The sequence below is a fragment of the Macrobrachium nipponense genome, chromosome 4, assembly GCF_015104395.2.
Source record: "Macrobrachium nipponense isolate FS-2020 chromosome 4, ASM1510439v2, whole genome shotgun sequence".
Classification (NCBI taxonomy): Eukaryota; Metazoa; Arthropoda; class Malacostraca; order Decapoda; family Palaemonidae; genus Macrobrachium; species Macrobrachium nipponense.
Window position 1 is genome coordinate 127,403,440 of NC_061100.1, and position 16,356 is coordinate 127,419,795.

General features: G+C 43.0%; 1 protein-coding gene and 1 long non-coding RNA gene across 7 annotated transcripts in view; one reads left to right on the forward strand and one right to left on the reverse strand.

Moving 5' to 3' along the window:
* Positions 1 to 16,356, reverse strand: part of LOC135211159 (uncharacterized) — a 107,927-nt gene that overhangs the window by 12,273 nt on the left and 79,298 nt on the right. The window lies entirely within an intron of this gene.
* LOC135211156 (zinc finger and BTB domain-containing protein 24-like) overlaps positions 1 to 16,356 on the forward strand; it is a 60,026-nt gene that overhangs the window by 3,648 nt on the left and 40,022 nt on the right. For all 6 annotated transcript variants that reach the window (XM_064244335.1, XM_064244332.1, XM_064244333.1 and 3 more), the window contains one exon: positions 580 to 674. In XM_064244335.1, coding sequence (XP_064100405.1) covers positions 588 to 674 — 87 coding nt within the window. In that variant the 5' untranslated portion in view covers positions 580 to 587. The remainder of the gene's footprint in view (positions 1 to 579; positions 675 to 16,356) is intronic.

A 16,356-nucleotide genomic window follows, 5' to 3' on the forward strand; every position in this document is an offset into this window, starting at 1 on the left:
CCAGTCTTTTCAAGAAATTTATAATTTCCATTGTTTGTAAACCAGGGTGTTTTAAAATTCCCCTTCAAAGACATCATGCAGCCCCTGACACCAAAGGAAAACTGCTCACTTATGACAGGTTAATTGAGGGCGTCCCCAAAATCACCCACCTGCCACCAATTAACCACCTTGTTACCCAGCTTCAGTGACTGTTTTCAGCTAATGCTGAAGTATGTTCCTGCATTAAAAGTTCTGGTTTATATCCCTGGGAAAACTACAAATTACTTGAGGATTTTGGTATTTTTATTTTTTAAATATGTATTTTAATATTACAAAAAAATGTGTCTGCCTCCTGAACCCATAATACTTGTACTAAGTCTGGACAAGCTGGAATGACTAAACTACTGCTAATAAGGCACAGCACGGAGGGATGTGTACCAGATGGTTGGTTCTCCTTTTACTCTGAGTGCGTCCAGGGAGCTCCTATTTGTAGGATTTGATGAATTTTAAATTATTGATTTGTAGTAGGAAATTTTGTTGAAGTGAAATTAACTTATTGCATGAACTGAAAGCATTACAGTCTAAACTTTTTTCTTTCAGTGTCCATAATGGAAGGAGAGAAAGAAACTGTGTCTGTGAAGTGGTGGAATCACCGAAGCGCTATGTGTCGTTCAATAAGAGACATGTACATGAAAGTAAGTGCTGTGAAGTGCTATACATCAATCTATCTACCTATATGTATATATTTGTCTGTATATCTTTCTGTCTGTTTGTTCACTATGCATGCCCAGACTATGAAAGCTAGGATTACCAAATTTTTACTATAGACTCCCTCCCCCCTCCCAAGGAAGATTTTAGTCAAAATCCAAAATTTGAGGGCTGTTTCGAAGGGAGTCATAACCCGTCTTTTTCATACCCCTTCATTTTTTACAACTTTAGGAGTTGACAGCTAGGGTTACCAAATATTTACCATAGACCCCCCCCCCCCTCAAGGAAGGTTTTATTTAAAATTCTAGGGCTGTTTCTAAGGGGGTCATGACCCTTATTTTTCATACCCCATCATTTTTAACAACTTTTGGAGTTGACATCTAGGGTTACCATATTTTTACCAAAGACTCCCCTCCCCCCATTGGAATGAAGTTTAGTTCAAAATCCAAAATTTAGGACTTTATCTAAATGCACTTGAAGAAGATGAAGAATGGGTGGAAGGCAACCGGACCAGACATGATCCCGGTGGAGGCATGGAAAGCATTAGGAGATGAAGGAGTGGATATACTGTACGATCTTATGATAAAGATCCTTGAACAGGAAAAAGATACCAAATGAGTGGCGTGGAGTATATTGATCCCAATTTTTAAAGGGAAAGGCGATGTCCAAGAGTGTGGTAATTATAGGGGCATTAAATTGATGTCCCACACTTTGAAGATACTGGAAAGGATGATAGATGCTAGACTGAGAGAAGAAGTACAAATAGGTAAAGAGCAGATGGGATTTATGAAGGGGGGGGAAGGGGAACAACAGATGGTATATTTTGTCTGAGGCAAATAATGGAGAAATTCGGGGAAAGACAAAGGGACCTACATATGGTATTCATTGACCTTGAAAAGGCTTATGACAGAGTCCCGAGACAAGAGGTATGGAGGAGCCTGAGGGAGAAGATGGTGCCAGAGAAGTATGTGCGATTGATACAAGAGATGTACCGGAATGTATTTACCAGAGTGAGAGCAGTGTTGGGGAGACAGAAGGTTTTGAGGTGAGAGTAGGATTACACCAGGGGTCGGCTCTGAGCCCATTTATCTTTAACATAGTGATGGATGTTATAATAGAGGAAGTAAGGGAGACAGTACCATGGAACATATTGTATGCGGATGATATTGTTCTGTGTGCAGAGAGCAGGGAAGATCTGGAAGTGAAATTGGAAAGATGGAGACAAGTACTGGAGGACAGAGGAATGAGAATAAGTAGATCCAAGACAGAATATATGTGTACCACCACTGAGGGGGATGATAGAGAAAGTATTCAGCTTGGTGGAGAGCAAATAAGGAGAGTTGATAAGTTTTTAAGTATTTTGGGATCTTTGTTAACGCTGGAGGAAGTATGGAAGAAGAAGTAAAACATCGGGTACAGGCAGGCTGGAAACAACTGAGAGGCGGCCTCGGGAGTTCTTTGTGACAAAAGAGTGCCGCTTAGGTTAAAAGGAAAATTTCACAAGACGGTGGTAAGAACAGCAATGCTGTATGGTACGGAAACAGCAAGCATGAGAAAAGCAGAGCAGAAGAAGATGGATGTGGCAGAAATGAGAATGCTTAGGTGGATGTCTGGGGTAACAAGAGTGGATAGGATCAGAAATGACTACATAAGGGGGTCAACTAAGGTGGTGGAAGTATCAAAGAAAGTGCAGGAGGGGAGGCTGAGATGGTATGGACACCTGTTGAGGAGAGATGAGGACCACGCTGGGAGACATACTATGGGAGTGGAGGTGCAAGGAAGAAGAAAGAGAGGGAGACCAAGAAAGAGATGGAAGGACGGTGTGAGAGGAGATTTACATGAGAAGGGAATTGATGAGGCAGAAGCGCAAGATAGAAATAGATGGAAACGGCTCATCCGAAACGGCGACCCCATATAAAAATGGGAAAAAGCTGGGAAGAAGAAGATCTAAGGGGTTCACAACCCCTCTTTTTTATAACTCTCATTTTTTACAGCTTTTGAAGTTGACAATTAGAGCTACCAAATTTTTACCTTTGACTTCCATCCCTACCAGGAAGGTTTTTATCAAAATCCAAAATTCGAGGGCCGTTTCTAAGGGGGGTCATAACCCCTCTTTTTTCATACCCCTTCATTTTTTTGCAACTTTCAAAGTTGGCAGCTAGGGCTACCAAATTTTTACCATAGACTCCCCCCCCCAGGAAGGTTTGTTACTAAGTGGGTCATAATCCCTCTTTTTCATACCCGTTCATTTTTTTTACAACTTTCGGAGTTGACTTCTATGTAAAAGTGTTTATATAGGTACAAACAGGCTCCCCACAATATGGCCCCCTCAGTAGTAAGGCGGGAAACTCCTTTCCTATGGGAATTTGGGCCCTGAGGGTTTCCCACAATAATAGGGGCAGGAGGCCTACACCCTTTCAACTTACTGACTAAGGGAGAAGTGGGTCTTAGCCTTACCTACCCCACCCCAACCTGATAGCAGGGAGGTGCAGCCCCCTTTGGGATTTAGGGCCCAAAGGGTCAAAGATGGGCCTACACTAACTAGTGGCACTTGACTGTTCAGTAATTTTTACTTCAGCTGACCTGTTGTCAAGTAACTTGGCAGTCTGCATTTCGCTGGGCTATAATTCATGGCAGTGGTTTAAGGTTTTTTGTTTATACGTATGTTTTCTGCATTGAATGGTTGATGACTTTGAATTGCATTTTATTTTTGGTTATGATTATTAAGAATGATGAGATCTAATTCTTTTTTCTCTGAGGAAGGCTGAAGATTGATGCAGATCCTCATTTTTACTGTTCTTTTCGTATAGGTCATGGTCTCTGGCTCAGTGAAAGAAGAATGGGTAAAAACAGAACACATCAAGGAGAAGTTGTCGCTGTGTTCTGAGAGGAATGCATTGATGTCTCCTGGTCTTCCCCAATTTTTGCTGGTTCTGATTCAAGCTGGGATGGTTTTCATTTGTTTTTCCTTAGCTCATCTAGGGGATGGTACATACAGACCAGATAGGAATTGACTAAAATCCTCTTAAACTGGAGGTCTTACTGGTGCGATGGTAGTTCTACAACCCCATCATCATTTTTGTTTCTCCATCTCCTGCTTCTGTGGTGACAACTCTGAGACATTCCAAGGAAATGACGGAGCTGTTGAAGAAACTGTTGGCTTCTTTCCAGACTTTTTTCTATATGCTTTCCTCAAGCAAACTTTGGTATAATACCATCAAACTCAACGCTAAAGAAAATTTGAGGGAAACATGTTTTAATCAAAACTATTGGGCATGAAAGAACACATTTTACTGTTTTCACTCCAATAAAAAATAAATTCGTAAAGTTCATAGTATTCTGATGAGATCAAGTGAAGATATTGAACAGAATCTGTTAATTTTTGTTTATGCAGTAAATATGCCTTCAGTGCCATCTATTAATGAAAAAAATAACTAAATTTCGTTCACAAACTATACATTTTTAAGTGATATTTCGGCTTGAAAACACTTCGTATAACGTAAAATAACCTTGTCCCATATAAACAGAGTATCTTGAGAGTCATTTGCACTAACTAGAAGCAAGAAAGTCGCTCAGATTTGAGTTCAGTACAGTAAAACAAACTTACCATGCAATCACCCTCAGCTGATTTCCAAACCAAAACATTGATTGCTATGTTTGTATTCTGTAATACAAACAAATAGTAATATGAAAATACATATAATAATAGATGCAGTGAAGTAAAGCATTACTTTTTAAAAGATCCACAGAAAAGATGCATATCCATTATGTTTGTATTTTATCATATGATGCTAATATGTGAGTAGTACACACTCAAATTTTATATCTCATGTATGGTGCGACCCCCATAAAATTACCTCCAAAATTAGATCTTCAAAAGTCACATGATACGCGAGTATATATGGTACTTTTTGTTCTCTTGGCCATAGTCCAGATATCAGACAGCCTTGCATCATCTTGTTAGAGAGTACTGTAGAGTCGAGTGATTGAAATGCATGATGTATTTTAGTGCTTGGTAAGCATCTTCCAGAAGGCCTTAAGTACTGTAGATATCTGAGGACCTTTGGATTTTGCTGGTTCTAATATTAGCTTCATCACTTTCACTCAGAACATCACTTTTTCTGCTAGGTAGTGACAGCATATTTTTGTACATGGAACTTACCCAGCAGATATATACTTAGCTATAGACTCCATCGTCCCCGACAGAAATTCGAATTCGCGGCACACGCTGCAGGTAGTTCAGGTGATCTACCGCCCCTGCCGCTGGGTGGCAGGAATAGGAACGATTACCGTTCTAGAACCAGATTTCTCTGTCGCGGTAGTGTCAACATACGTTGTTGCTACCTCCTGACTTGACTTCGATTTCGTTTTTCATCGCCATCGACCTTCTGGGCTGTCTTTTGCAGGGAAGTACTGGGTCTTTGGTTTGGCATACGCTTTTATTAACTTTTTAATGAATTTGGCTTCGAAATTTTGAAGAATATATTACGTGAAACTACCGAATTTTTCGGTAGACACTCATATATTTTGCAAAGGGAAATATTGATTTTTTTTTTTTTTCTTTCACTAATACGTGTATAAGTGTTAGAACTTGATGAAGGAAATATAAGATCTAACTTCCTACTTTAGGAAGTCAGAAAGCATATAACTAGATACGCTTCCATTAGAAGCTTTAAGAGCTCTCGTACTAACGAGCAGTTAGAGTATTGACAATTCTAGTAGTTGTTGCATCCTCATCACCTTCTTAACTCCACAGAATCTACAAAATTCATATGTGCAAATTTGAAGATAAATGGATGGAGCTCAAAAGGCGAGCTCTAAAAAGGTAAGAAGTGAATACTGTATGTGTTTCCCAGTGCAGTGGAGGGTGGTCTGATCGGCTCCGTAGCGCTTCCAGGCCTAGACCTCTTCCAAACTCCCAGACCCAGTGGAGGAGGAAAGTCGGACAGCCGCAGGGAAGGTTAGGGAGAACCCCAACCGTTCAGGCGTCCCCTCGGCAGGTTCTGTTAGAACGTCCCAGGACTGCCAAGGATAGCCATTGATGAGGCATCCTTATAAAAGTGCGTCTCTTCATCTTACATCCGAAAAAGACGAAGAATGTATGTTTGGAGTTTCGATGATCTAGCGCGTTCTCTGAAAACTAAGAGAACACTGAGCAAGAGCCAGCCGCTGCCAGGAAGCAGCGTTCCAGCAAGCTAGCGTGAGCTACGTTCCAATAGCCAGCAGCGAGCGCGTTCCAGCTAACAGACTAGCGCGAGCCGCGTTCCTACAAAACCAAACGCGAGCCGCGTTCTAGATAATTTTTCTTGGCGCAAGGCGCCTCAAAGAGACGAAGCGCCAGCCTGGCGCAAATTGCGACCAGAAAAACAGACGGCTAGAGCAAGGAGCCTTATAGTAGAGTGGCAATCAGAACGATCCTTCCATGAACGTTTCCCGGCAAGAGGCTCTTTCTAAAAGGGGTCTAGTAGGCGCTCGGAACTATCAGGGCGCACGGGACCTTCCACGCAAGCCGAACGTTCCAGGAGCGAGTCTCCTTTCTAGCTTGCGGAACATTCCAGGCGCTAGGTGCAAGGAGCCAGGCGCCAGAATATTCCTAATCTTCTTATGAGAGAGAGGTCAGTCGCGAGCTCCTCTTTGAGTTTTCAACTTGAGCAACTTTCCCCTGGCAAGGTGCAAGATGTCGCACAGGCGGCCGTCGCTTTTGCCAGAAGGATTCTGATACTAAGAGAAGCCATTTTTTCATTATTCAGAGGACTCTCTCCTTCATTCATGCTCTTCCCTCGTTATGAAGAGGCAAGAGCTTTGGGAGTTTCTTATAAGAATCTCATCGACGTTTGGGTATGATGGCGGATAGGAAATATCTACTTCCTTCCGTAAACCCTACAGATGAACAGGAATTCTGTCTCTCCACGATTTATGAGGAAATCACGAAGATTTATTTGAGTTCAATTGGATTAACTTCCTTCCTTAAGGAGATATATATACTCTTTCTATCGTTCTATTAACGAAAAGAACGAAGATAGTAAAAATTTTTCCTTTCTCTATCTGCCTCGGCAGGGAAAGAAGGTAGTAGAGTATCTGCTGTATGAGTATACGATACGGCAAATCATAAGCACATACCGTAGTTACTTCTTTGCTGAGCAACTCAATTACCAGTATCCTTCCAGGAATTTCCTAGGAAGGACTACTCTTAAAGGGATGTAAGACAACACCTACTTAGCTTCTAGATTTATCGAAGTCTTGTTTCGCTTAGACATGCATTATAAGAATTCCTGAAGTTCGATAATAATTTTATAAGATATTCCTTTATTAAATGGAGTAGCTGGGCAACTCTGGAAGAGTAAGGCCAGTCGGCTAACGAGACTGCTATCGCTGACACCAACGCAGTATCATGTAGGTGTCGGTCATGAATGGTCGGTTACATGTCTCTCTCTGCGGGATGGGAATGACTAACCGTTGTCTCTCCCCTACAATCGTGGTTTTAGCCTCGGATTGAGGGGATAGTTAAGCAAAACATAAATAAATTAAATTGTCTGCCTTTTTGCTAAGAAGCTTTCAATAAGAAAGATATTACAACATTTCAATGCTGGTTTACCGTAGGTAACATTTTTAAAGGATTCTAACGCAGCGGAACTCTATATTGTATAATGCTCTCATGCTTACGAAAGCATGGCTTATTAGAGTACATGCTTAGTGAGAAGATGAATGTAGTAGAAAATTCACTTTAAGACTACGGTATGGTCAAGTCTTATGCACATACCGAGGTTAACTACAGAATTCCTTAGTATCCTTACAAAGATTTCCTAGATTAATGCTGTTTACCACATGTGACAGTATTATAAAGGATTCTAATACGGCAGAGCGCGATATATATAATTCTCTCATCCTTTCAAGAAACGCACACACCTTTTTAGAATCGGATATTGCTCAAGAGAAGTTGGGTGTGAGTCGGATGGGAAACATTCTCTTAGTGGCAGAAGTTGTTTCCCTGAATGGACTATACTACGTATATAAAAGTTTTTTCCCCACTAAGAACGGAATTAACATGTGAAGGATGTCGGGTACCATAAAGGCATAGATGTTATGGCACATAACCTAAAAAGAACTAGAAGGAAGCGCCAGCCTGGCGCAAATTGCGCCAGAAGCACCATCCAAGATATTTTCTCGTTTTAGCGAGTTATTAACCTAAGAGTCCAGTAGCCTCTCGGACAGCAGCTCGGTAACGGCAAGATTCGTTCCTGATTTCGTTACCCATTTAATCGAAAAGGGGTCGCTTACCAGGAATGATGAAATTATTTATTTTAATCACTTAGGCCAATTCCACGACTCTCTCCATATCGCAAAGAGCATCGAGAATCTCTTTTTTCGCCCTGTTCGCGTTAACAAAAGAGAAACCTATTTGGGAACAGACACGGAACGTAACGATCCTTAAGAGGTTCGATGCAAGATTTGCATGTCCGTGAGAACCTTCTCGATCGAAGATATAACTGTTAACGTATGTCTAACATTTATTGAAAAGAGTTGTGAGAACCTGCGGAAAGTCTTCTTCTTAGATCTCTTTGTAAGGTAGAGACGAACAGGCTTCCTTTAGACTGCTTCTTTCCTCTGAACCAAGAGAGGTAGCAATATAAGACATCTTTAAATTTAAAGAAGGGGAATAAAACATTTAGTCTTTTTCCCCTAGTTATAAATTCTTAACAGATATTAAGATAAATGGGCGTCAAAGGAAAGAGAGGATGTACGCCTCATTTTGGCCTTAGAGAGGTGGATTCACAGAAGTCACGTTCTTCTCACAGCATGTTTCGTAAGGCTTTCCAAGAGTATCTGGATATTCTATCAGAATCTATTATAAAATGTTATTGTTATAATACAATTAAGTTTGTTCATACTTACCTGGCAGATATATATATAGCTGTATTTTCTGAAGTCCGACAGAATTTAAAAATTCGCGGCACACGCAGTGGGCGGCCAGGTGGTAGTACCCATTCCCGCCGTGGGAGGCGGATATCAGGAAACTATTCCCATTTTTCTATTCATATTTTATCAGTGCCACTGTCTCTGAGGGGAGGTGGGTGGGCACTTTAATTATATATATCTGCCAGGTAAGTAGAACAAACTTAATTGTATTATAACAATAACATTTTGTTCATGAAACTTACCTGACAGATATATATATAGCTGAATCCCACCTTCGGATGGTGGGAAGAGACAGAATAGGATTTTTTTGGGAAACTAAATTAAGTAGATGATATACATCTTGGTTCCTCACCTGTTAGCATAGCCGACTCGTGATTACTGTCACCAAAGTCTGCTTCTGCGTTACTAGAGTTGCCAGCGAGGTAGAGACCTGTAATGCTGGTGCGCTCTAGATGATCTGTCAACGGGGGCGTGACCACAATGTGACTAGACCATATGACCATACTTCTGAGGGCAACGAAGCTAAAACCACCACCTGACCTAACCTATCAAAGTTAGTTCCATAACTTCTAGGCTAAAGAAAAAGGAAACGCGCCTCAAGCGACCAACCCTTCAAAGTTAAAAGCACACCTATCCCCCCTTTTCTATAGGATAGGATTCGTGTTGCTTCCTGCCCCCAATAATATATCTACGGAAATGTATGTCCTAGCGACTTACAGATCTCAAATGTCGTCTTCACTCCGTCGGGAGTGTGAAGCGAACACCAGAGTTGCTTCGCTAAAGCGTGGCACTCAGGATGTTTACTGAGTGCATGCTCTGAAAGCTTCCGAGGCCGCGCCCTCACCTCTTGAGATTCATTTAAGAAAAAATCTCAAATCTTTATGCAAACATAATGAATAGACCTCTTAAAAGAACTCCCTTGCTATGCCAGGGTGTTCTTGGATGAAACCAGTCTGGTCTTTTCGAACACCGCAGATTGTCGGGAGTGAAGCGAACACGAGTTGCTTCGCTAAAGCGTGGCACAGGATATGAGTGTCATGTTCTGTTAAAATGCTTCCGAGGCCGCGCCCTCACCTCTTGAGCATCCATATTAAGAAAAAATCTCAAATCTTTATGCCAACATAATGAATGAGACCTCTTAAAAGAACTCCTTGGCTATAATGCCAGGGTGTTCTTGGACATGAACCAGTCTGGTCTTTTTACGGAGCACCGCAGATTGTCCGTTGACCTTGACTTTCTATAGTTTTATCAAGATAAAACTTGAGAGACCCTACAGGGCACAGGACTCTAATGCCCTTGCCCAATAATTTGTGCCATACCCTTGGTCTCCAAGCCTTCGGGTCAAGGGTTTAGACAGGTTTTCGTTCTTATCAAGAACGGAAGGCTTAGAGGACAGACCGCATTATGTCCTTTTAAAGCCAAAACCTCTGATGATGGCTAAAACCTCACTAACCCTCTTTGCCGTGGCTAGAGCGGTTAGAATATTAGCCTTTCTGGTCACGTGTATTAAGTTCGCAGAAAGGATAGGTTCGAAATATGCTTTTGGCATCAGAAACTCAGACTACGTCTAAGTTCCATGCCGGAACCTTTGATCCAGAGAATTTCAAGATCTCCACAGACCTCAAAGATCGTGAAGCTTTGTTGTTTGACAGAACCGAATCTCTGAGCCTAGAGGCCGTCAACAACATATTTGCATATTCTACAATAGTTAGGACTTCTAGCTTATCTCATACTTCAGACGGAAAGATAGAACCATAAGGAAATTCACAGAGGTCGAGTTGGAGGAATAGTCATTTCCCTTCACTTACTCCAGAAACGGCCTCCTCCGATTGAACACTGAAAATAGGCAGCACTGCTTTGCCTTGGCCAAGAGACTGCCATCTCTTGAAGATCTTATCGCTATGTACCGTTGAAGACGAAGGTAGGTATTGAATGCAACCTACGTCTTCACAGACGAATCGAGAGAAGGATTCTCAAGATTCTGAACTGTGCTTACAAATGACTGAAAACGCTAACCGCTATTTCATTGCTGTCCGGTGAGAAGTCGTAGTTGCAATGAAAGCGGGGCGTTCTTCAGTAATGAAAACACAGGGGAAAGCCGCCTGAAGAAACTGCTTCTCATGGGCTGAACATTTGGAAGTAGAGCTGTCAGGTCGGAGAGTAGGCGATGTCTTTATGACATATCTGTTAATTCGGGATGAACAATGAACAATGTACACCTACGAATATGAGATATTTTAAGACAAACTCAGATGTCTGCAAAATCATTCGCATTATCAGTGCGATGCAGCGGGAGACTTGTACAGACTTCTGTTACCGTGCGGTAAACAGTAAAATGAATAAGTCTAAGATATCTCTGTTGAAAATTCTCACAATATCGAAGGCGATGGAATCTATCGTCACAGCAGTAGATGTCCTTCATAATTGCGAGAATCCCCTTTAATCAGAGACCTAAGTCCAAGATTGTTGGGCAGAGAGGTTCGGTAGTCATCAAAGCAGGGGGAGATAGAGAGACATAACAACCGTGCATCTCGGAGGCCCAGCTGATACTGAGCGGCTACAGGCACAGGCAGTTCAATACGCAGTAGCAGCCTGAGCTCCCGCTGACTCGTCATCCTGAGTTGCCAGGTAATCCATATTCCACAAAGGAATGCGTTCGGCTAGAACCACCGAGCATAAAAGATATGCTCGAGCAATTATATTTAGGCGAAACGAATTTCGGTAAATATAAAAGTTGTTTAAATGGTGTTGTCGTGACAAAACCATAAGTATATAAAATTGAAACCAAACTCCTGGGAGGTTGGCAGGCAACCCGAGTTGCAGTTCAATTAGAATACTTCTCGTCTAAGTCGCAATCCGTAGAAAACTAGGATATGCGCCTACCCCTCGGACAATTCAACTGCTTAGTAGAATCATGTCGCGAGGTTAATATACGTAGTATATTTATAGGATTCTGAACAACGATCTCCATCCTAAATTCTTTCTTCAAGAAAACAAAAATAAGGATTGGAGATCGACCACCTTCGATCTCTATCAAAGAGAGTGAAGGAGAAGTCTTCCTCGAAGGAAAGCTTCAATGGTGAACAGAATACTAACTGCCTGAGTTGCCAGCTACTCCCTTTACGAAGGAAATAGGTATGATATTATCGAGCAAAAGGAAACTCTCAAGCAGCCTATTTAAACGAAACAGAATTCGCTAAATACAGAAGCTGAGTTGGTGTTGTCGTAACAATACCTGAAGAGTTGTTCTTACTCCGAAAACTCTTGAAGGTTGAAGGGAGTGTCAAATAAATACATTAGAACAACAGTTCTTTCGGCTTCTATCCGCAGAGGTAAATACGATATGCGTAAATGACTTGACCCATGCGTTAGCAAATGACGCAAAAGATAAACTACATAAGTATTGTAGTAATTTGAACATCAAATTCTCTACTACATCTTTCCTCAACGAGGAAGAGAGAAAGAAAGGGAAAACCGACTGTCCACATTCTAATGAATGAGACTTTTTAAAAGAACTCCTTGACTCTTTGCCAAGACTCTTTGCCAAGAAAAGGGAGTAATATTCGAATAGAGATCATCAAGAGAAACCGAGGATCGAAAAGGACCGTTCAATGTTCTTATGATATTGGACATAAAGACTTCCTGGATCTAGTCTACAAGTCTTTTTCTTACTCCCACCCGGATGAGCCTCTGAAAATGAATGAGAGCTCTTCCGAAATTTGTTAATGAGTTTATCCGCTTAAACGATAAAACGTTAAAAATCTATGTCAATGAGAAACTACCCATTTATGAGGGGTCACCACTTAAATGACAATGGGGAAAACGTCCTGACTTGACAAAACTATTAGCACTTTGCTAATAGGGGAAAACCCACCCTTTAACATGACCGAAAGTCACCCAGGAATCCGAGTATATAATCTTCCCGATTCTCAAAGAAATCGATGAAGAGGAAAGAGGGATCGAAGAAAAAAATTCGGGTATGTCTCTCCGCTAACTCCGAATCCTTTTTTAAAAATTTCTGTAAAGAAATGTCCTCAACAGCAAATAAGACGCCTCAACAAGTCTTTTCTCTCGCAAAGCGTCCTGCCGAGCTTCCACCGAAGCGTCTGGCGAATGTCCCACAAAAGCGTCCTGCTGAGCGTCCTCAAAAGCGTCCTGCTGAGCGTCCTCAAAAGCGTCCTGCCGAGCGTCCTCAAAAGCGTCCTGCTTAGCGTCCTGCTGAGCGTCCTCAAAAAACGTCCCTGCTTAGCTACGAGCGTGTCTGAGCAGAGAACACCAAGTCTTCTGAACGACGTTTCAGAGAGGAACTCGTTGAGCGCCTTGATGCATGCAAGGCCCGCCAAGAGGCGTCCTGGCGAGCGACCTTGCCAACATCTCAATGTTATGACGAACCGCGTTTTGCATATGACGTTGAATATTTTTAAGGGACGTCCTCATGCGGAGTCTCCATGGAGAGCCGCACGCTGCTCCTGAAGAGTGTGAACACTAAAGGAAGACGTAAGGCTTTCGTCTTCCGCAAGGTGCTTGCCGAAGCGTCCTGGAGAATGTCTCTACTTATAGGACGTCGAGCACCTCCAAAAGCTTCCTCACGTCTAAATTTGCCCTTCTTATGCCGACCAGAGACTAAGTTGTTTGACTGTGCAAAGCAGCTTGCCGGCCCGTCAAACTTATCAGCTTGCTTTTTCGAAGTAAAGCGAACGTTACATAACGTATACGGAGCGCCATGAGGAGAGGAGACGAAAACTGAGTTGCTCCTCCAAAAGGTGGAATCAAGAATGTCCTTGATTACCAAATTCTTTTGGAATGCTAGCGAGGTTGAAACAGCTCTAACTTCATGAGCGTTCACTCGCAGGAGGCTCAAATCACTCTTCTGGCAAGATGAATGAGCCCCTCCTAATAATGTAATAAATGATGATACATGAGCGTTCACTCGCAGGAGGCTCAAATCACTCTTCTGGCAAGATGAATGAGCCTCCTTAATAATGTATAAATGATGTATACATGAGCGTTCACTCGCAGGAGGCTCAAAATCACTCTTCTGGCAAGATGAATGAGCCTCCTTAAATGTCCCTTAGGAAAAAAGCCAGTGCATTCTTCTAAAAGGGAAAATGTGGTCTCTTTACTCTTTCATCCTCTCGTGACGGAGAGAGAGACGTGAAGCGTCCTCTTCTCTAAAGCTTCTTTAGGGGCGCGAGAGTCCTTCCGAGAACTCCAACCCGTGTGGGGAGGACGCCTCGGAGGACGAGAAGCAATCCTTCAAGATTCGTGCACGTGCTCGATCTTCGGCAGCCTGGGAAGCGACAACAGGACCTGCCGAAAGGAAGCCAGATCACCATGAAAAAACCCGTAACCCTCCTTCGGCTTTTGACATGCCCTCTCCCCTGGTTTCCTGGAGTCCGACGAGGTCTAGGCCTAGAGGCGTTATGGGGCCGATCTGACGTTCCCTCCTAACGAGAGAGAGGACGTGAAGCGTCCTCTTCTCTAAAGCTTCTTAGAGGGCGCGAGTCCTTCCGAGAGCTCCAACCCTTGCGCGGGGAGGACGCCTCGGAGGACGAGAAGCAATCCTTTCAAGATTCGTGCACGTGCACGATCTTTAGCAGCCTGGGAAGCGTCAACAGGTTCTGCCGAAGGGACGCCAGATCGGTGGGGAGCCCCCGTAACCCTCTTGCGGCTTTCGACATGCCCTCTCCCTGAGTCCTGGGAGTCCGACAGAGGTACAGGCCTAGAGGCATTATGGGGCCGATCTGACGCCCCCTCCACAACACAAGGGGCACTACACTTCACAACACTGATTGGAGAGCGAGCACTTTAGTCTAAGATTACTTGATGTAATCCTCTAGCAGACACTTCTTCTAGGCCCGTAAGCCATACCACAGGGTTAGGCAAAATAAAATCTACAGGAGGTTAGAAGGTTCATTATTTCTAACTTCTGTTTACTGTGGAGGAAAACTCCTGATTCTAACACGCTCTAAAATGCGTACATGAATCTCCTTCTTCGTAATCAGTCACACATTACACTAATTACATTGAACTTATGCAAAGAAACATGTAAACGTCATATATTACTAAGCGAGTGTCTACCGAAAGTTCCGGTAGCCTCACCTTACCATGCAGACAACAAAGTCTGAAACTAGGCTAACTAGCTTCAGACATCAAATGCAATGAAAAAATTTACGATAGCGTATGCTAGCCACAAATCCAAGTTAATAATCGAAAGAATAATTAGGATACTTAAGCGGCTAATGAAGTTTTCAAAACTCCTAGGCGGAGGTCTGTAAACAGTTGTTTTACCGACCGGCGACAGAAAGAATATGAATAGAAAATGGGAATAGTTCCTGATATCCGCCTCCCACGGCGGGAATGGGTACTACCACCGGTGGTCCGCCCACTGCGTGTGCCGCGAATTTTTAAATTCTGTCGGACTTCAGAAAATACAGCTATATATATATCTGTCAGGTAAGTTTCATGAACAAAATGATATTGTTAGAATACAATAAAGTTTTGTACATACTTACCCGGCAGATATATACTTAGCTTATGTCTCTGACGTCCGACAGAAATTCGAATTTCGCGGCACACGCTGCAGTAGGTCAGGTGATCTACCCCCCTGCCGCTGGGTGGCAGGAATAGGAACCATTCCCGTTCTAGAACCAGATTTCTCTTCCACCTGTCTCCTGAGGGGAGGCTGGGTGGCCATTCATCGTATATATCTGCCGGGTAAGTATGTACAAAACTTTATTGTATTCTAACAATATCATTTTTGTACATGCAACTTCCCCAGCAGATATATACTTAGCTGATTGACACCCTTGGTGGTGGGTAAGAGACAACTATTTACTGAATAGACAGGTAAACAACATACGTTGTAGGTAATAAATAAATAAAACCTTGGTTCCTACTTGTTCAGGCGGAAGATTCCATGGCTAATGCCTAGGAATCTGCTTCGCCTCAAGAGCCTCAGCGAGGATGATGACCTATGGCTAAGAGTTCTTGTGGGTCTGTCGATGGGGTCTTATCCATTTACTCGACAGAGCCTCTTACATGACAATATGCCTATGCCTAGTGGCATAATTAAGGAGCACAACACCGATCCCGATCACCTGATCCTAACACGAGGGTTAGTGCTTAAGTTGAAAAGAGTTATCCCCAAACTCCTTTCAAACAAACCCAAGAGAAAAAACACGACGTAAATAAAATTTAACTCACTAGTTAAGGATCAGTATCGGCTCCCTATCCCAGCAATGTATCCGCAGACACGTATCAACCAAGAGAGAAGGATCTCTCGTAGGTTATCTTGACATCCTTCGGATATGGGAAGTCAACACAGAGTTGCATCTCCCGTATGTGACAGCTAATATGTCCTTATGACATATTGTTAAGGAAAGAACAAGAATTCAGAAAAGCTCGCACTTCATGAGCTTTTAATTCTCAGCTGTTTGAAGGAATCATCAATGCACTTGTCAAGTGCTTAGGAGATCACATTGTCTCAAAGAAGGCCAGGGCATTCTTTGATATAGATCTCTTCTGGGTGAAGCTGGAGCCTAGCTAGCGCTTCGTGCCTGGCAGGCGCCTAGCGCCTGTCTAGCGCCTCGCGCCTGGCTGGAGCCTTGCGCCTGAATGGCGCCTAGAGCCTGGCTGGAGTCCTCGCGCCTGGATGGCGCCTCGCGCCTGGCTGGCGCCTGATTGGCTCCTCCCATCCTGGCTAGCGCCTCGCGCCTGGCTGGAGCCTTGCGTTGGCGTCTGGCTGGCGCC